Genomic DNA, 22,392 nt, shown 5'->3' on the forward strand with positions numbered 1-22,392 from the left:
CTGGGCGCACACCTCCCTGGAGACGATCCTGATCTAAAAATGACGCAATAGTGGAAAGAAACATAGTACAACAAACTACAAAAGAACACCCAGGATTTAAATGTCCTAGCTATTGAACATACATACAAGGGATGCTATTTGTTCTTCACTGCATGAAAAGTTTTGAATTACAACTGATATCAACACTCCCACACACACTCAAATCAGAGAAACCCTAATCCCCATCCCCATACATCCATAAGTACCCCACTGTCAAACCCACTAAGCATAGTTCTTTTTTACCATGTAGGAGACATCTACTCTCTTAATAATTACAACCCTACAGTGGAGGCTTTATATAAGCTCTATGGCACAGAAGCAGCACCAGAAGCAAGACCCCATGACATATCCACACCAACACACAAGCATGCTCGTTGGTTTAACTCCTAGCCCAAGCTCAGGATTTGTTGTATGAACATGGGCCTATAGTTCTGAGCCCAAGCCTATACTGTTAGCAAAATAAGTAGTCAATAAACTTCACCAAGGACCCATTGAATGAGGTAGTTTGGAGAGGAAACTATAACTGTGTATGCTATGCGTTCTCGGAATAAATTCTTGGGCTAGAACGCATTCTGAATTCCGGATTTTTGCTATTTTCTGGCTCCAGAATCTATTCCGAGAATATATATCAAACACAACTTACAATTATTGTCTTGGCCAACATCCGAACCAATAGTCACATCCTTTGGGCTGACGTTCCTCCACATGTCCTACAGCTATTGGCTCATCTTCGACGGATTTAGCATCAACAAGCTCACTAGGCCCAGTAGAAGCCCGATTGACGGGTAGCCCGTCTTCGACACGTTGAGCGGCATCATCGTAAGCCAAGATATCACGCAGTGGCAATGATTTAATTTTCTTTATCGTGCCAACCCTAATGTACTTGCTCTTGAAGGTGTTCTGCCAGTCCTGCAAGTTGTCAAGTTCAATGAGGCTAAGACCTGAGATATCACCATTCAAATCCTTCTCTTTAAAAGACATGGTTGCAAGACCTCTACTAGCATCCTTCCCAGAGAGCAAGCCGTAAGGCCCATTTGGCCCATAAAATCTCTTGTTTGATGATACATCAAACACTTGTCCCTTTATTGCTATCAACAAAGGCTTGTTTGGATCAGATCCATCATAGGCCTTTAATTCTTCCTCTGTGATTTCTCCAAGCTGAAGTGGTTGAAGAGAAGCCTCCATAATTTTTTTTTGCACAATTTGAGGCTAAGGAAACAACTCTTTTAAGTCTGAAGAAATGAAACCAAGGAGCCTAAAACATAAGAGGAACTCTTTTTGAGTCTTTGAAATATACTTGGGATTTGGGAAATGTACACACTTTCGCTTAGCCTTTTCTTTATTGTTTATTTATTGTCCCAAAATAGAAATAATTTATCTTATTTTATTGTTTAATCTTTCAAAAAGTATTTTATGTTGCGTATTGGAAATGTAGCTCAGATGTACACACCACTTGTTTTTGCGTAGAAGACAACTTCTGCACTTGTGGTGGAAAGCTCAAATTTGGATTAATGGCAACTGGCGGGTTCAATGGGTGACCCGCACCACTCACTGTAATGGGTTTGGTATGGCGAGGCCCAAATGCTTAATATTTTTTGGGGGAGAGGGTTTCATGAGCAAATGGAATAGAGGAGTGTATCAATGAGTTCTAGTAGATCTGTTTCATACATAAGAGGGTAGCGAGGTCAATTCATGTGAAGAGGAGAGAGAGATAGAAAGGGTGCCAACACCAATCACAAGGCTGGACACTTTAGTTAGTTTTCACTTTTGCAGTAGGTAATCCTTTCCAAGGAATTTTTATCGTATACAGTTCCCTGCCCGGTGCGGTTTCTTAGTGCCTCTCACAAGAGGAGGGTGGACCCCACCAGGGCAGAGTGTTTGGTCAGGTGCCCCAGATGGATCCCACCCCCTTCTTGTGAGAGGCACTAGGAAACCCCGGTCAAGGAACCGTAGACGATAACGATTCATAAGCCAAGTGGCTTCACTCTGTTCCAGGGTTTTTTTTGACCGGATGGTAACTAGCATTTTTTGATTGACATGTCTAGCCATCTCCCTTTTTTTCCTCTTCGATTTTTGGGTTTGGTTTGTAGTGGATACCAATTGGATCGGGTGTGGATCACATTATTTCAGCTTCCAACCGACCACGCATTAAAATATTCCAAGGTTTAAAAGGGCAAAAAAAAAAGAAAGATATTCCAAGGTCAATGGAAAATAGTTCCACCATCAGCTCAAACCCAGCTTCCCATGTGTATATATATCTGCCACGTGGCAGACCATCGGACAAGTAATTGCTTCCTTCTACACAATGAAAATTTCTCAAATTAATGGAAAATACTATTTACATAACATCATATTTAAGGCAAGCTTACTTTCTCTATTCACCAACTTAAGCCAAATGGAGGGGATTAGTCAGACCACCAAATCCCATGAATTGGTATTGTGGCATTTCAGATTAAATGTCAATTGTATTGCTCATTTTATATTCAGTGCTTTTACTTGTAACTTTGGTATTAAACCAAACATTGATTTTTCACTCATTTTCTAAAGCTTTGGCATCACTAAAGAATGAGTAGTTGCAAAATGTTCATAAAATTTAGGTTCTGTTTGGTATGAATTATTGGAATGGATTCTAGGTAGCTAATGTATCTATATATTTTAAAAAAACAACCAACTTTAGCGGCAGTAATTTCTGTCACTAAATGTACAAAAAAAAAGTCACTATGTAATTTTTTTTTTCCTTTCGAAGTCTGTGGCCATATGTGCCGCAGCAATTGAATACCAACGGAGCTGAACGAAACTTAGAACACCTACCATTGGTATAGACATAGAACTTTGAAAATAAATCCAAATAAATATTATATATATATATATATATATATACTAGCAAAAGTATATTAAAATAAATAATATATCCCATTTTGTTATATATCATAAATATTTATTTAATTTATGCATATTATTTATAATATCTATATAATATAATATATATAAAATTTATTTTCAACAGAGCCTGTTTTTACTAAAACTGCCTCATTTTATATCTAATATGTTATAATAATATATATATATATATATATATATATATTAATTAATTAAAAATGGCAGTAGTTTTTACAACCGCTACAATTTGAAAAAAAATTGTAATATTTTATTATTATATATAAAAATTTATACATATTTATATATAAATATAAGTGTATATAAATAGTATTATATTATATATATGCGTATATACAATAATATGCATATATTAATATATTTATTTTTGTATAGAAATATAATTAAATAGCGGCAGTATTCAAAATACCATCGCTAATAAGATATATATGGTGGCGCTTTTAAAAAACAGCCACTATATATAGAGGATATATAGACCAAATAAATAAGTCGTCACTGTATACAACACCCCCCCCCCCCCCGGGCTATAGTTTGTAGTTAAAGTCCCTTTGGGTAGTTAGATAGGATACATATAAAAAAAAAAGATAACAAGAGCTTTTGCAGCTCAAAAATATTCATATGGGAAAAAGATCTCTACTTGGTGGTGTTTACTATGCCCTCTCACAAAGTACCGTGCGATGATGCTTCTGCCCCTGGGTAGATACCCAAGCGTGCTCATCCATTGGCCCGAGCACTTGTGTAGAGACCATGCGACCAAGTAGATATTTCTTGCCCTATTCATATATAGCCACAAGAATAAATGATTACAAGGGCCTTACTAGGGGTATCAAATGGTTGGTTCGACTCGGTTTCAGTCTAGGAATGAGAGATCAAAACCAAATCGTTAAGAAACTTCGGTTTTCGATCGCTTCAATTCTGTACGGTTTTTCAATAATGGATTAATACCGGTTTAGATCAATTTGTTTTCGGGATTGAACCACAATGAAATATTATATTCATAAGTTGTAGTGAGGAAAGATTCGGTAAAAACACTTTAAATCACCTTTCTTAAGTCAAATAAGTAAACAACTAAGAATAGGAAAATTGATTTGATGTGTCCATATTGTAATTTGAATAAAGATGGTAAGGGAAAAATAACTAATATTGAAATCAATGGGTAAATAGACTTTGTAATGAAATCATTGTTATAAATCAAATCATTATTTATCATTATAAATGAAAGATAACTAATATTGCAATCACAAAATGAACCCTACTATCAAATCATTCATTTGACTATTAAACTTATTTTGTATAGTGAACAAGGAGATCAATGGAAACATTTTCACAAATCAATTTCTCTATTCATAACCTCATACTCATTGATTTGTAAGAATTCCCCTCACAACTAAAAATCTTCTCACTAATATTGAAATCAAAAGGATAATCAATTCATCTATTCATAACCTTATACTCGATGATTTTTTATCGGTTACGCCAGTGGGTTTGGTGTTGTTCGATTTTCAACCGGTCCCATCATACACCAATGAAAAACCAATCTGATAAAGATCATTTTGGTTCGATCCAGATTTCTTCTAATCGATTGTACCAATTTGGACGAGGTTTTGACATCCTTAAGCCTTACCCAAAGTAAAACATAACTTTTGCATAAACATGGTAGGTTCGGTTTGACAGATCCATCGTCATTAATGGTAGAGAAGGAAAAAATTTTGTTTAAGGAGAACGAAATTTTGCCCTTTTAAAACCGGCCAGTCAATTAAGAAATAAAGTTTAAGTAGAATATCAACTTCAAAGGGTACGGTCTAGGCCACTTAAACTTGAATAATGGAAGCATCGTTGAAGTATCTCAAAGTAAAACTTTCTCCTTTTTTTTTCAACCGTTCTGACTTCTACCCTTCTTCCTCATTTGTTCAATTAGTTAGGTCTCTTACGTTGTAGTATTTTGAAAAAAATGTCCTAATAAGCTGTTCCCAATCAGTATAACATTAGACAAGAAAAGCCAAAATACAAACTATAGATTGATTTTCTATAGTTATAACTTATAAGAGACCTTTAATATAAGAGAAGTGTTAAGCTTTATCTTGTGTTACTTTCCACTCATGTGCATGCGGAGATTTCATTGAAAAAGCATAATATGCTCCGATCTATCGTCTCCATTTATGTCCTTCTATTTTTTCCATTACATCTCATGGGAGTGGAAATGACTATCCTACCTCCTGTCCGAACACACTGCTCGGATGGGGTCTATTCCCTTCCTATTAGATGTGATGGAAAAAATGAAAGGACAGATAAATGGAAACAATAATTTTCTATGCGTAATGGATTGGTTTATTATCTTCTTTATGTAGACAAGGGTTGTGCTGCTGTGAGATCTCTCATTGCCACCGGAAACGCTTTCCGGTCACTCCCCATCACCTAACTGTTCATGTACACAGTCTAGGCTATATATATAGACTATGTAGATTATAAATGAACAACTCAAAGTTAACCTTATCAACTACTCTTAATTCTTATTTCAAGTGCCACAAGGCATATAGTATCTCAAATTAAAGAGTGTGTCTTTCACATCTAGCGTGTGAATGAAATGTTGCTTTACTTCTAAATGATAATTCATAACAACCCCACAAGGCATCTGCCAGATTTGCGGCCTCCAGAATCTCCTCTTCTCAACTCTCTCTCTCTTTCTCTCTTGCTTTCTCTATTGTTATTGTATTGGATTGTCTCTTTATTGCTCTTTATTGCTCCTTATTGCCTAAATTCACTTTCCATTACATACTTGATTGTCTTAAGGGCATGATATCCCATTTGGTGTTATTTAATTATAATGTAAAGTTTATACTTATGATCCATTAATGGTTTCAAGTGTTGATGATAATAACTACATGAATAACTGAACCAGGCCAAATGCTGTTTGGATGGTGTTGATTTAAGGGACGGAAAAGTGGAATTTCACTCATTCACTATATAAACAGTTATAAAAACAACTACTAAATTCAAAAATCGAAATCATTGTGATCCATGATTTTATTTGATGTTTTACTTCAAGTTGATCGATTGATTGATCAGAATTGAACCTAATTTAGCTACCAGAGTCAAAAAGGTTTAAACCCATATAACAGACTCTCTACATCAGGACCACATTAGTGATACCCACTTGTATATTTTCTTTCTAAAGAATAGGTCTGAGGTTGGACAGTTATATCATTCTTGAACCTAGGAAGGTGGGACCCACCCATATAGAAGGTGTGGGGGAGAGGAGACAAGTCATGATCAAGCTAGTTAAGAGTCTCTCTAGAAGCTTTTGTTACCCAAAAAAAAAAGAAGAAAAAAAAGGATTTTCCCTTTTGTTGGATACTATGAATTTGGTTGAAGATATATATAGTATATTGTTTAAAAAAGAAGTGGGTCGGAGCTCAACCGGTCCCACAAACCGCCCCAAACCCCACTTGCTTGATTCACACTGTTTGTCTATGCTAAAGCCACCCATCCCCCAATAAAAAAAACCACCAATTCTCTCATACACCTCACTTCTATCAATTAACACACCTTATGATATCCATTGAAATCTCACCTTTATCACTGTCAATACACACTATATCCAGTGGTTCATCATATGGACACTAGGGGTGTCAATCGGATGGTTTGGTTCGGTTTTTTCGATTTTGGTATGAGTTTTCAGAAAATGAAATCGAATCAATAAGGACTCTTTTCGGTTTTGGTTTAGGTTCGGTCCAGTGTTTTCTGTTGGTTTCAATCCGGTTTAGTTCGTTTGGAAAGTAGGTATAGACTAGTTTTGGATAGGAATTAGGTAGGATTTTAAGTGTTCGGGGGTTGGTTTCAGTGTTCGATTCGGTCCTATCGGTCATGCCAATCGGTGACCCATCGGTTTAGGCTGAACCATACCGAAACCAAATGTACGGTAACCTACAAACTAGAACCGAACCAAACTGATAAGCCATCGGTTTGGTTTGGATCGGGCTCAATTTTGTCGGTCTAGACCAATTTAACCGATTCGATTTAGATTTTGACACCCTTAAATTGAACACCATCCATTCAAGAAGTTCAACTTAATGGAAAGCCAACGAATCAAATGGGCTGAACTGATTTGATGGCTTATCAACATGCGTCTGTGCGAAAAGAGGTGCTTTGATGATAATAGGCCTTATCTGCACCAGAAAGTAATTGGGAACATTATAATACGGTTTGCATGTCAGTGTCCAATTGTCACTGTTGGGTATATATATATTATAGGTTGTAGAAACCCATCTAGAACCTTTATATGTAACTCTTTTATCACGCGACGCATGAAGACTTGTGTTGTGTCCTAGCCGAAAAATTGGCTTAATTCTTTCAAAGTCTCATCGGCTGCAGCTTTTGGTAATCCAAAAATTTGTTTTGCTCACTTTATGAATACTCTTCTCTTTCTATTCTGTTTTCTTCTCTTAATTGGACTGTCGGTTTGTGGATGAATGAGCTGATGTGAAATGATTATGTGACTTAGAGTTGGACCTATCAAGGTCCATTAAATTGTTTAGAAAAATGTGGGCTGATATCAAATGATTATGTGGCTGAGAAGGAGTAGCTTTCGGTGTATTGGATATTGTCCTTAGATTGAAGGGAAAACATCCTTCTACCTAATAAATCACTTGACCATGTAAAGGGTAGTGTCCGATGGATTAAAATCCTACGCGGGCATCTGGTGGTGCATTGTAATGGGACCTTGAGAGTTCGATACATGAAAGAAGCTTCGTCTAACGGTGTGAGCTTGATGTAAAGCAAGTTTTTTTTTTTTTTTTCTCAAGCTCGGCACAGTTAGATGTTTTCATCTTCCACGTGTTGAACTCTCAGGTCCGCACTGTAGTGCACCGCCAGATGCCCGCACTACAAAGGAATTTTTTTCCAGTGTCTGATACATTGTGGATTAAGAGATAAGGTTGAACATGACCAGGTGCCCTAATTGAGTCCAATATGGTCTATTTGGTTCTAGATCTGGCGGGGATGCACCTTGGTTTTGTATCTGAAGCCTTGAAGCCTTATCTACTGCACATCAGGTCAAGTGAAATCCAATTTTAATAACAAATTAATCAAACACTCCTCTACTAGGCATGCCGGTTTTAATTCTTGTTTATTGAAAAGTTTAATTTTCAAAACATTTAACCCTTTTACATTGTAGCTTTGTTGTTTTTATGAGAAAGTAAAACAAAAAACTATAGGAACATTTTAAGTCTCATATTGCTCACAAACAAGTGTGAGAATAAGTTTATAAGTATTCATAGGACTTATAATGGATATGGATGTCCGTAGTGCCTTTTAACACATGCGTGGATTAGGTCAGATCGAAGCCGAGTTATATTTACTCAAGTTTATATAAGAGCCCTATTTGTATCAAGAAATAAACCAACACCCTCACCTATAACACTCAGAGTCCAAATCATTTCCAATGACAATATTTAACCACCAGCCATGGGGTGTGGGGACATGGATGGTGGGAGATTGATTTTGATGGTTAAATGTCATTGGAGAGGATCCAGACTCCAACACTCACCCTCGACTTTTACGAAATAACCTATAATTCCTCTCTTGCCAGATATGGTGAACTTTAGAACAAAAAGTTAGTTTACCGATAACACTGATCATGTCTCCCTCAAATTCCTTAACCACCCATTCAGTTTGCTTTGGCCTTTTTGACCTCCCAAGTAATTGAGATGCAATGTGCAATCCTAAGAGGGAATTGAAGGTACGTAGTTAGGGGGATAAACGCATCAAGGATATGAACACAATGGGTATCCTCAAGCAAATTTGATGGATTATGACGAGAAAAGACATCCTTTGGATTCACCATAAATACCTTAAAAATGACCGCCACCACAACTGAAGGGATACAATCAGAAATGATTAATCTATAAAACATTCAATCCCCAAAGATGCTAATGGAATATATATATATATTTTTTTGGGAGATAGGAGGGGTATCCGACTTTAGGCCGATTAAGTTCTCCCGGGTTCATACATGACCCCCACGTCACGCAAGAACTGAGAGCTTCTGGGCCCTAGTGAGCCTCAGATGGATGGCCCCAAAAAATTATGCAGCAACGAAGATTTTGATCACAAGACCTCGCTTCCTAAAACAAAATACTAATAGAATATCCTCAACTATGTAACAAAGAAGGTGATGCTTTCGGGTGTTAAATGGGCACCGGCCAGTTAAATTAGTCTGGTTAGATAACAAAACTGACCCACTCTAGTTCATTCTTCTAATTAACCGGAACCAACAGTTGGACTGTGACACAAGTCCATCCAAGGTTGTAGGTACGCATGTAGAAAAAAGAAAACTCTTGTAGCCCTTCAGAAGAATCAAAAAACATATATGAAGTTGTTGATAAGAAAGAATTGTTTTTTTAAATAAGGTACCAAACGTGATCCTGACTCCTTTATAATTGTTTTTTTGTATTTTGGAGGCAAAAGAAACCTTGAAATGCTTCTCAAGTAAACCAAAACTGAACACAAGGGAATGTTTACACTATAAGACAATGGGATAGGCAAATAAAATAGTTAATAAAATCACTTCCGTACCCGTTGTTTTAAGTTAATTGACCTCTCTATTTCCTTCATAAGCTACAAGTACGGAGCTGTAGTGTCTTATAACAACCAAAGCAAAGGGAAGAGAAAGGGTTTGAATTCAATAATCAGTGACGAAATCTCTTTTTAGATTCCTAAGAAATAAACATTTCTATCTTTTGTACTTTTGGTCGTTTGGAGCCTTCTTATGTTTATTTAAATAATTGGAGCTTTGGTGTGCTTTATTTTTCTTCATAATCTTGATTAGTTGTGCGCCCTATTTCATAGTTTAAAACTGAATCAACCCGGTTCAACCAATGGGTCAAGCATGATTTGAAACTTTATTATCAGATTACAGTCTGTTGACATGCAAGTCAACAGTCATTGCATGTGACCAACGATATGACCCGGACCGGGTTATATGGGTCCAATTGTGAACAATCCACTAACTGTGGTTCGACTGCCGGTCCAGAGAACTGTGAATACACTTGGGTTCCTATTCGAGTATGAGACCCCACATATGACGGCTAAAACATCCATTATTACTCCTTATGACCTTATATAGCTATTATGTGTATTGTAAAATACAGTGTCAGGCTATGAGTCTTCTTCCCTTTTCACACTGCATTGGATCCGAGGTGAGGGTACATCATTGTTGGGTCACTGGACATAATGAGCTAATATTTATTTCTTAAACTATCTAAATCTCTCTTAGGCATTTTTTCAATCAATTGATGGGACCAAAACCTAAGTGTGGACCTATCCAAGATTGAGAGGAGAACAGTTCTACCAAGAGGGAAGTGGACTTATGATCTACCAAAAGAGGGATGGCAGAGAGACTCTCTCGGATGAACTAATTGAACCAACCATTCTCTGAGTTATTCAAACTTAAAAGGGAGTACTGGGTCATGGATCAATGGTTCAACCATCCACTGAATGAGTCAACCAAATTTTATGATGAAGCTAGAACAGTTTTTTGTTAGATAGGTTAAGTGGTTGGACCACAAAGCCTTAAATGAAATACACGTACTAGTTTGGAAATTGGGTGATTAAAATCATCAGATAATTAGCTATAATTTAAAGGAAACTCTTGAGCCCAGACACAGTAGCGTGTAAAAGTACATACCACCCTGCTCCCTATGAAATAAAAAAATTGCATCTATGTTGATGCCCATGCGTGAACTATCATTGGCCACTGTACTGGTGTAGGGGTTACATGACCAGACAATAATCTCTTGCACATATTATAATTAGGGTTTCTAGCTTTCTTATCACTATGCCTAGTAAAAAAAACACTTCACTAATAGCCTCAAAATAGTACATCGGTTAGTCCATGTGATGGAGAACTAGTCAAACATCTCATTGGTACAATTTCAGTTTAAATGAGTAGATGAAGAAGTTAATATTACAAAAGATGTCATTTTGCATTTTATATTCATGTCCATTTGAGGATCTTTATCACCTCCAGTTTGCTGACCGGCCCAGTTCCCCAGTTCCTCTAACAAAGGGGGGCTGAAATGACCTCTCTACCCATGCCCAAACACCCTGCCCGGGTGGGGTCCACCATCCTCCTATTAGAGGAACTGGGGAATTGGGCCAGTCAGCAAACTGGAGGTGATAATTTTCCGTCCATTTGATGGAATTTTGTTAATTTTACTAAAAACTTGAATCATAGTTTGAGTAACTTTTCTTGCTTGCTTTGAACTAAAATTTGGCCAGTGAGGTATATGTGGAGTCCTCTATCACATGGCCTAACCCATGTACTCTCAAACGAAAAATAGTGAAGTGTTATATGTCACTAGGCATAGTGATGCCTAAAAGGACGAAATTAGTTAAGAGCGGAAGACTTCCATTCACATTCATGGAATGCACTTCTTGGTTCACTAATCAACTTGGCAAGTTTAAATCAGACCAGTTAATTCTCAGAATTTTTTTTTTTTTTTTTTGCTTCTTGGTTCTCAAACATGATATATGGTGGAAAAGTATTCTTAAATAGAAATTTACTAATTACGGTAAGCAATACATTACGTTAAGTATCATTAGGGGGGGGGGGGGGGGTTGCACTTGTCATAACCTCATGGATCTAAATGTCTTTAATGGCACCTTCATAAAGCCAACCGGCCAAGCCAAGCCAATTCAAGATATAGGCTACAGAAGCTTAGCCATGTAACAAGAAAAGGGTTATATCTTTCTTAGGGATCACAAGGGGAAGGAATTTGTTGAGAAGGACACAAATGATTGGTACATGATATGGATTAGTGGAATACGACTTGTCAGCCAGGTGGCAACCTGTGGAGATTGACACATGGCAAAGGGCGGCATACCAAACAAAGAGGAGGAGGAGAGCTGTATTGGCCAATCAAAGAGTGTTTTTTGGGGGGTGGGAGTGAAAAATCTTGAGACACAATATATCGGTGGAGGGTGGCGTGAAAATTCGGTGTCACGCCGTCCAAACAACCCTTTCATCTCTGCCACCCCACGCGCAATCGATAACACCCTTTCCCCCTCCTCTCTATATCTTCTTGTTTATATCTCTCAACCTCTCTCCCTTCACAACTCAGAAGCACATAAAACCTCAAAAGCCACATCCACCTAACACAATACAACTCTCTCTCTCTCTCTCTGAGGCAAGCAGAAGAACAAGGCAAAATCACATTATTCCGGTGAGTAGTACTCTCAAGACAAAATTCTTATATTTATTGACTTATGCTTTAATCTTTTCATCCATGAGAAGAAACCTATTTAGTGGTTGGCCAGAGATAAAAATAGTTTAAGAGATAGGTTTTGGCATTGAATGATGAGCATCGATCACACATTTATTAAAGGGTTTGAGATAAGATAAGGTTTCTTTAGAATTGCAACTTAGCTAGCTAGAAGTCCTCGGCGGCGGAATGGAATGATATTTTCCGGCTGCCATTGATTGAAGTTGTGGAGGTGGTTGTGGTTGTGGGGATAGGTTTTCCACCACCATAGGCATGGAGTGCACTCCACTCAAAACAATACATAACTAGGTTTGTGCTTCTAAACTCTAAAAATTCAATCTTTTCGGCTCCTTATTTGCCTATGTAACATCTTTTACTTTGCTAAATTCATGAAACTAAAGCAAGTTTTTTGTTAGGAGACACTTAAGTTTATGTTTCTTGATGGGTCCCTTAATGTCTGCCATTTTCATATGCACCCAACAATCTTTGAGTCCTGTTTGAGATCAGTCTTTGTCATCAACCTCACCTTGCACCCAAATTATATTGGGTTGATGATGATAACCACATGATCAAACTTATTCTTGAATTTCATTCTTTTTCCGAAATTCGGATTCAAGAAAAGGGATAATTAGGTCGGAATATTTTACCCTAAAAGGTGTTGTGTTCCACGTGAAAGCAATTATCCCACATCGGATATGAGTAGCACGATGTAAAGGCTTCTAGAGACTTGAGCACCTTCTCCTTAACGACTAGTTTTTAAAAGATGAATTCGATCCTGTTAACTGAACCTGAGCAGACTCGATTCGGGTTTGATACTCACCCATGGGGAAACTGATTGGACCAATTGGGTTGGTCACTTAAGGAGGTGGCCTTCCCTCTTTGTGTCTCTTCCCTATGTGAGAGTGAAACACTGTGAGGAGGTGCCCAAAACCTAATTGCATTCTTGCACCATTGAGATCCCTCACTCTCACTCTCAATCTTGTTCATCAAGTTACTAGTGTGTTCTCTGTGGGATTCCACTTGTTCCCAAGAATTTGTGGTGTGAAGTTCTCCATATATGAAAAACCCTTTCAAGATATCTAGAGATTGAAGAAGATCCTTCAAGTTCATAAAACTTGTAACCTGATCCTTCTGCTACGTCTTAATGACTAGCTTTTAAAAGATGAGTTCCATCCGAATCCCAACAATAAGATGAATCACCATTGAAGTCTCGTATGCATGTTTGTCTTCCTATGGTTTTTGAAAGGATTAATGTGAACAGTAATTAATTAGAGAGTCTCTGTCTTTATTAGCATGCATGCAAAGCTTTATAAATGTCAAAAGTAATGAACCCTTTATTATGATTAAGTGGTCCTAAATGAAGAGTATGTCGTCCAACTTGACAGTGAAAATTTAATGCAATAACCTTTGGCATGCGTGTGTGTGTGTCTGAAAATCTTTCTGAACAGAAAAGTAGAATGGCTTTAGTTGTGAGCTTGAGCCTTTAATCATTTCAATTCTACAATAGGCACGTAGGACGGCTAGGTATCTATTATTTAAGGTACCCTTTAATATTTCATTAGTGGGAGCCACTGGTCCAAAGGCCATCTTCCATGTGCTTAAAAAATAGACTACCAGATGACTTAAGTCTTAATCCACCCAATCCACAGACCCTCTATTGTAGGGTTTCTGTTGTCTAAATGGGTGAAGAGGAGAATTTCTTACCAGGTATCCTTCAAATAGTGAATCTCACTATTGTGGGTTTTGACTTTCAGGTGATCAAAATCTACAATGGAAGGGGAATCCTGTGTTCCACCAGGTTTTAGGTTCCATCCAACAGAAGAAGAGCTTGTGGGTTACTATCTCAAACGAAAGGTGAATTCCCAAAAGATTGATATGGAGGTCATCACTGAAATTGATCTCTACAGAATTGAGCCATGGGACATCCAAGGTATAACTAATTAACAGAACATTTCTATTAATTAGATAAGCTTTAGATCATTTGTTTTAACATAAATAAATTTGATTTCTTATATAATATTGTAGATAGATGCAAGCTAGGAAATGAGGAAAGAAATGAATGGTACTTCTTTAGTCACAAAGACAAGAAGTATCCAACTGGAACAAGAACCAATAGAGCAACTGTAGCTGGATTCTGGAAGGCAACAGGCAGAGACAAAGCTGTTCTTTCTAAAAACAGAATTATAGGGATGAGGAAGACCTTGGTGTTCTACAAGGGCCGCGCACCTCATGGGAAGAAATCTGACTGGATCATGCATGAGTATCGACTCCAAACATCTGAACATGGACCTCCTCAGGTAAATTCAATCAAAACTTTCTACTAATTCTATGATTTAGTTAGGGTTTCTCCCTTGGCTAGCCCTTGTGGTAGTTTAGTTGTATTTGTTTCTTTTCTTTTCTTAATATATTTTTTATTTATCCCAAAAAAAATAAAAATTAGGAGTGTCTGAATGACAATTTAGACCTTGACAATTTCTTTTAATTGTCCTTCATCTTATTCTCAAAAGGTTTTTAAGATAAGGGTATAAAAGAGTTTTCAAAAATAAGTTGTAAGTGATATGTCACTATCAAAAAAGAGTCATCGTCACGATCCTTTTTTTCGAGTATATATGTAAAATGACGTTTTTACCTTCATTGGAAAAAGAATGTGTTTCATACCAAAACGAGTAAAAAAGTAAAGTTACAAATTATTTGACACCTTGAGGGGAGTCAATAAGAAAATCCCAAACTTAAATTACATGTTTAGAGTTCTAAAAATTCTGTAAAACGCTTTGGAAACTGCAGGAAGAAGGATGGGTTGTGTGTCGCGCATTCAAGAAGCCGAGTCCAAGCCATGCACAGTGTTTTCAAATGATGAATCGCGCTTACTATGCAAGAGATCATGAACAAAGTGGAATTCGATCATTTTCAGATATAATTAGTCCTGTGCAAGTAATTAACAATTACCAAGGAACCACAAGTTTTCCTCATCAACCTGTTTGCTATGAGCAGCAAGAATTTGTGTCCGAGAATGTTAACGACTTAGATCATCAACTCATTGATCTTCCTCAACTAGATAGCCCTACACTGTCCACCAGTTTAGCCACTAGAGAAGGTTTTGATCAGCCTTGTGGTACTTCAAAAGAGGATTATAATGACCAAAGGAACAACCATGGAGCACAGTTTGTTGATTGGAGAACTTTGGATGAGCTTCTGGCATCACAACTTAGTGACACTACATCATGTCCCACTACTAATTTCCCATTAATTCAACAAGATTATGACTTGGATGCCCTAAATCAAGGAAATAATCTCCTTGGTTGCTTTCATAATAACTTGTAACAGTCTTACTACTGGTGGGTTCCTTTAGTTGACTGAATAGTAGGAAGTATGGTCACTTTCTATCCCAGAAGAAGTGCTAATTAGCTAAACATTTGTACTCTTGTGATGATAAAGAGGAATTCTTGCAAAGCAAACTCCTCCAAGTTTGGGCTACTAGGAGAAAATTAAAGCATTCTCTTTTAAGTTTTTCTTATTTATCATTACCTTTTATAACTGTAAACTAGGTATTATCATGAACTTTGGTATCTGTAACTTCTTCTTAATAGTTAATGAAACTATCACATGGTGCAGTATTCTAATGTTATGTGTCTAATGGAGTCCGATCTAGTGTATGGGCGCTAGATTGGACTAGTCTAGTATGAGATAGGTTAAAGGGTTTGATTTAATGTGTTCCATCAGTTCTAGAGCTTTTAACGTATCGATCAAGTACCTAACATCTAACCCTTTTTTTTTTCTCTGTCTTTAGTGTGGATTGTTCTAAAGTATTATATACTAAATGGCACTGTAGAATTATATGTATTGCTCTTATTTTTCCTGCAATATATAAGAATAAATATGTATTTGCTCCTTTTATTTATTTTTTAATGGATAATTAAAAATTGGATAAAAGAAAAGAATAAAATTCAAACATACAATCAGTACCGTATCTTGGGAGACAAGCCAAAACTATATAAAAAAAATCAAAATACAAGGAATCAATCAAGAAAAAAGGAATTTTTCTCCTCTCAGGTTCCCTGCCCGGTTAGGTGCAAAGGTTCCTCTCATAGAAGGGCGTAAATGACGACCTCACCCCCATCCGGGCAGTGTGTTTGTGTAAGGGGTGAGGTCGTCATTTCTGCCCCTCCTATGAGTAGAACCTACGCACTTGACCGGACAAGGAACCTGAGAAGAGAACGATCCAAAAAAAAAACCCAAAAGACTTCTAACGGCTCTACTCCAACGACCAGAAATCGCTCCTAGGATGGAAACTGACTTCAATGCAATAATCTCTTCTGTAAACACCAACTCCTTTGAAAAGTGGTAAACCCTTCTCCTACGCTCCTTTTTTCGAATCCACAAGAAGAAAAAATCAAAAAATAAAATGAACAAATAAAACTGAGCAAGAAACTGATATGAAACTTACATATATGAAAGAAGGAAACACAAATGATGGACTAAAGCTTATATCAAAGGTTCCAATGAGAACCTTGGAACCTTATCTTATGTGCTTCAAAGATAATATATAGATTTTAATATTTCTGCAATTTTTGCTTTCCAAGCTATAAGTAAGATCAACCGGCACTCTTCAGAGGGTCAGGTTTGTGATTTTGATCTGTTAGATTGAATTGTTAAAGTGATGTTAGGAGGGCCTTGAGATGTTATTTGGAAACTAAAGTGCCCTTTGGTGTCAATTATCTGATGATGTTCCCAAAGAATAAACCTAACGAAGTTCTGGGATTCCAAGGGTCGTCCAAACGACTAGTGGCGGCATAATTTGCAGAGAGGAAGAGTCCAAATTTTTTGGAAAAACCTAGAATTCAACACTTAATGGGCTTAGTTCCATGTCAATTGCATGAACATCGACGTCAAACGTGCATCGAAGAAGGTAAGAGTCGAACAGGGTCCAATGTTCGTCAACACCCAACCCTGAGAACTCCAACTTGGGACCTCTGTTCGATGCGAGGGAGAGCACCTTTTACATGAGTCCTGATCTTCTACTTCCGCTTGTTGGGTATTTCAATGCGCCCCACATACAAGTAAGGCCAAAAATACTGTCTCATCCCGTTCGGACAAGGGTCTCGAGCAGGGGTAAGATGGTATTTTTTGTATACGGTAGTACCGGATAAGTGGAAATAGAGGATTTTGATTCCCTTCAACATTGAGGATTTTGTCCCTCTAAAGTCAAATTCAAAATGGTTCGTTTTGGACCAGAATGGGCCTGACTGACTTGGCCCAAAACTTTGAACATTAGTGTCTTGGGTTCTAAAAGTCTAAATTGGATGATTCTAAAGGGCTTTAATCATAATTTTTCCATACTTTGACTTGGTATGACATTCAATGACTATTCTGGTCAACAAACACTGTCTCTAATGTGAGTCCACATAGGTAAAATAGATGTTTTTCTGATCAATAGGCAAATGAGTTTATTTCATACCAAAATTTTAATATGATGAAAAAACACATTATTTGGACATTTGGGTGGACTTTGAGGTTAGTTTGCCCTTGTTTATCGTTCAGAGGTATTTTATCATGTCACTTGGATGACCTCAAACGTTGTAAAAATGATGGGGAATCCCCTAGGCCTGAAGATAGAACCTTCCCTAAGTTCTAAAGAAGCATTCATCATTGTTACAGATACCCTCCGAGGTTACAATATGAGGTGTCTATAGAAAGCCCCACTTCTTACCAAAAAACATAAAAAAAAAAATTAGAATGCCCCACTTTAGCTGAAAATGTGATACATCGCGTGTAATCAAAAAGTGATTGTTCTCCCTCAAGTCGTAATCCTATTAATATCTTGCTCACGGATGCCAGAGCCCAACAAATAATAAAAGTGAATATCGATTCAAAATCATCGAATGCATGGCTATCTTCTTATTTTGAATTAACACTTTCTTCACCATCGGATGAAGCCAAAAACACGTGGCAGGCATGGGCTTGTGGGCAGCACGATAGCCGCTCACACCCACCTGCAAAACGAGCAGAATCCAGCCAGGGGTTAGCGAAAGCCAAATGGGTTGAAGTTGTGCATGAGACAAATTAATCCCAGATACAAATAGGGGTGTCAATTGGTCTGGTTCTCTAGCAGTTCCGGTTCTAAGATATCTGTTCGCATGAGATGACAATATATATATTGACACATATTGGCTACCGTTTTTCTATAGCAACTCCTATTGTCCTTGTTTTGGGCTCTACATTATAATAATGTTTGGACCCGTTTAGGAACTTGAACTAGAACTGGACCACCCATTACTTAATGGTCCTGGATCATAGATATAGAACTGGTGAGCTTTTTGGTCTAGATATGGAAACAAGCAAAACCCTTTTTTAAAAAAAAAATTAACAAAAGGATATGTTTGGCATACTTTTTCAATTTTATAAAAGAGCATACTGAACAAATATAGGAGTTTTTATTGGGCACACTTTTTCAATTTTCAGCTAAGAAACGACAGAACATATCCAACGTGTTTGTCAAAAGTCTTCCAAGGGGCATAAATTTTGATTTATGTTTCCAAAAACAGTCACAAAAAATACTTCGTTATCAAGAGATTTTTAGGTGTTTTTCTGTTTCTTATAACGGAAACAGAAAAACACCTGAAACTGTTTCTCATAAGGTTATCAAGTGGGCTCACAGTTTTGTTTTTCTTTTATATGACATCATTCATTAGATTTTATTACATTATAATCTAGTCCTGGTCATTTCTTTCGGTTCTAACGGTTCCTGGGACTAGACCAAATCCGAACCAATTATCTATCACTAAGACCATATCCGGACCAATAAGCTATTGGGTGGATCGATTTCGATTCCTAGCGGGACGGTTTTGGTCCGGTTACCGATTCCGATCCAAAATTGACACCCTAGATAGGAAGAGACTTCTCTACTTCCAAAACGGGCTACTTCCGTGCGCCCCACATTACCCAACATACAAGGGGCGCTGCTAGTTTGACCCAACAAAACATCTCTAGGCAGTCCCCTTCCCCCTTCCCCCTCCCCATCTTCTCTCTCTCTCTCCCATCTCTCTCGATCGGTTCACTTTTTCTATTGTTCTAATCTGTTACATGGTATTCAGATTTAATATAAATAAAGACATTGTTGGGTTGGGTGGCGCTAGTTCGATCCAACATATTTAAGCAGTCCCCCCTTTCCCTCCATCTTCTCCCTCTCTCCTCCATCACTCTCCTTTCTCTGGTTTTTTTTTTCTAATCTGTTCAACCGAATGTACAATGTACTGTCTTTTTCCTTTGTACTACCTTACATATATTGTGTAAATTTGGATGGGGCTCTGCTCAGGCTGGGTAAAGGTCAGCCCAGTCCGAACTTCAGTTTGGGCACCAAAACCTGCGGCCAGGTGGGCCAAATTTGGGCTTGTCTGCGCTGAATCAGCTTCAGGTTGACCCAGCCCAACTGAACATACAAAATACAAATAAGTCTTTTTGACAAAGTTACAAATCTCCATTGTAGGTGCTGATGAACAGATCAAAGCTGATTTGGTTGTAGTCTTTCTTGATCCTCTGGTTGACGTGGGATCATTATGACCTACAATTCTGACACCCTCCAATTCCCTATAATCCCTCACATGAGAATGAAATGACCACTTACCCATTGCCTTGGGAAGTGTGTAAGTGGTCATTTCAGCTCCCATGTGAGGGATTGTAGGGGAATTGGAGGGTGTCAGAATTGTAGGAGATAAAAATTTGGTTGACGTGGATGAAAGATTCTTAAGTTCTCTATCACTATTAGAAGTACTACCTTGGTTATATTTAGCAGTTGCAGAGTTGAAGTATAGACTGTTGTGCTTTCAGTTTACCGAATTCGTGGAGTTCTTGGGTTTCCCTGTACTCTATTGGGTTGGTTTGGGACTTTGGGTCTCACTTGGGGTGATCCAAGGGTCAGACCAACAAAAAATCCTCACCTTACCCTTTATCCTATTGCAGACGAGAGGTTGCAGAGGTGAGGAGAGGAGAGGAGAGGAATAAGACATTAACCATCGCTCGGGTCCTAAGAATCTAGGCTATTTTAGTTTTGAAACTCATGTGGATCGGTCGGTTTTGATCAATTGTGACCGGTCGGCTTGAGTTTGATATGAGAACAAACCAGATTTTTCTCACTTTTGAATTAATCTGAAACTTGATTGTTGAATCAGCATAAGGCCAAATGTCACTCTCACCAACTTGATAGAAAGATGAGAGTTTTTTTTTTGTTGGATATTTTTTGATAGTAAAGGATCTGAATCGGACTTCGGACCCAAAAAAAAATCAATTCTTTTATTAATTTTAAAATACTTTTAGTTGCAGTTATTTTACCGTCACAAAAGGTCCAGCGGTTAGCCCACTAAAAATTGGAATATAGTGTAGAAAAGCTAAAGATCAGGTAATACCGTAATACTGATGGTGGCGGTGTTTTTACAAAAGCTAAAGATACATTACAAATGGTGAATTAGTGATGGTTATCTTACTATTACTATTGATAACAGAATTAAAATTCAATATTTGGAAATCCCACTTTTAGGCTCTCTACGAATAATCAGTTCATCATAGGGCTTCTTATAAAGACAAAAGAATATTAAAAATAGAATTCGATTCAACTTACCTCCAAAGGGTCGAGGTTTCATATAAAGATAAAAGAATATTAAAAATAGAATTCGATTTCGATTCAACTTACCTACAAAGGGTCGAGGCTTCATATAAAGACAAAAGAATATTAAAAATAGAATTCGATTCAACTTGCCTCGGGTCGAAACCAACTACTTTCGAGGACTTGCGAGAACCTATTCAACCTAGCTAACATCATTTTTAAGGACTTGAAATGAATTAAATTAATCCTAGGACTAACTTGGACCATCAATAGGGTCCACAATATAATGGTAGATTTGGCAGCTCAACAGTTTTTGTGTTGAAGCAGCAATTTCATGGGACTTTTAAGATACCCTCTAGTCAAAAAGCTCAAAACATAAGAAATGAATATCATTTAGTTATCTTTTCGGCAAAAAAAGATGCAGGCTAATCAGAGTCCGAACGGGGGATATATGAAGGTTTGAGTAGGCAGAGGTCTAAAGATAGGATCCGGCCAACTGGTTAGTAGTGGCGGTCAATTAGATGACCACAGTTAAAACATTTCAAGAGAAAACGACATTATCTGGATGTTTAACCGGTCAACCAAACCTTATCGAACGAATTGGCAATCGATTGGTATGCCTCCGAATAACCAAGCCTTGCATCAATGCTTCAACTGGTTGATCGAATGCTCAAAGCAGTCAACCGGATGGATGTTAAACTTGGGCTCTTAAGTGAAATTAGGGCTCATTCCTCATTTGTCTGAGAGAGAAGCAAAAGAGGGCGACTCTTGTTATTGAAACCCAGAGATTGGAGAAGAATTGAAAGAAGGATAGAGAAAGAAAAGGGATTAGAAGTAGTTGGAAGAAGTATTTCCACCCTCTTGAGGTAAGTTGAATCGAATTCTATTTTAAATATTCTTTTGTGTTTGCATGAAGCCCTATGGTGAACTGATTATGTCTTAATCCAAGTTTGAATGGAAGGAATGGAAACCCCATTGAAAACCTAAGAGAAAAATTGCAGAATTGCTTTTACGAGCAGAGTTTTTCCAGGAAGCGATGACCGGTTCGATGAAACGGTCGATCGGTTGTTGTTCGGATGGAAGAGGGGTCGATTGGCACTTTGACTAGATGACCAATAATGGATGTTTCGAGTTTATATTAATGGGAATTGTGAGGTTTTGCTTAGTAAGCTAGGATCATTTGTGATAACCCTAATGAATTTGGATTATCTTTATATAGAAATCTTGTTTGTTCAAGTGATTTGGGACACCAAGCATAGTAAAAAGACACAAGTGAGTGGAATTCTGACATATCACCAAAGTTTTTATGATACTTCATGGTTTAGAAGGTTGGAGAAAGTTTTCCTCCACCTATAGACGGTTCACCCACCATGCTAGGTTTCACAAATCCCTATAGGATTTTAGTATGTTTCCAAAATACCCTTCTGATACCCTTTCCCACACTCTCCCGCCCCACAGTGAATGGGACCACATTCATTGTGAGTGTAGGAAAACTCGGTCCTAGAAGGTTTTATGCGTATTTCAAGTTTGATATCATTACCTCATCAATATGATTTTAATGAAATGAAATGTATGAGCTTCATGTTTTAACATGGTATA

The 22,392-nt window shown here is 37.5% G+C and overlaps 2 protein-coding genes across 2 annotated transcripts; one reads left to right on the forward strand and one right to left on the reverse strand.

The window, feature by feature from the left end:
- Window positions 1-651: 651 nt before the first annotated feature.
- Window positions 652-1,235, reverse strand: LOC122653788 (membrane steroid-binding protein 1-like). Its single transcript, XM_043847727.1, has one exon. It carries the CDS (start codon window positions 1,222-1,224, stop codon window positions 685-687), a length of 540 nt encoding a protein of 179 aa, XP_043703662.1. The 5' UTR covers window positions 1,225-1,235; the 3' UTR covers window positions 652-684.
- A 12,711-nt stretch (window positions 1,236-13,946) lies between these two features.
- On the forward strand, window positions 13,947-15,587 carry LOC122656279 (NAC domain-containing protein 30-like). The gene is made up of 3 exons (XM_043850761.1): window positions 13,947-14,127; window positions 14,223-14,494; window positions 14,982-15,587. Exons 1-3 carry the CDS (start codon window positions 13,968-13,970, stop codon window positions 15,516-15,518), a joined length of 969 nt encoding a protein of 322 aa, XP_043706696.1. The 5' UTR covers window positions 13,947-13,967; the 3' UTR covers window positions 15,519-15,587.
- The last annotated feature ends 6,805 nt before the right edge of the window (window positions 15,588-22,392 follow it).

This window comes from Telopea speciosissima, chromosome 3 (genome assembly GCF_018873765.1).
Source record: "Telopea speciosissima isolate NSW1024214 ecotype Mountain lineage chromosome 3, Tspe_v1, whole genome shotgun sequence".
In the NCBI taxonomy this organism is placed as follows: domain Eukaryota; kingdom Viridiplantae; phylum Streptophyta; class Magnoliopsida; order Proteales; family Proteaceae; genus Telopea; species Telopea speciosissima.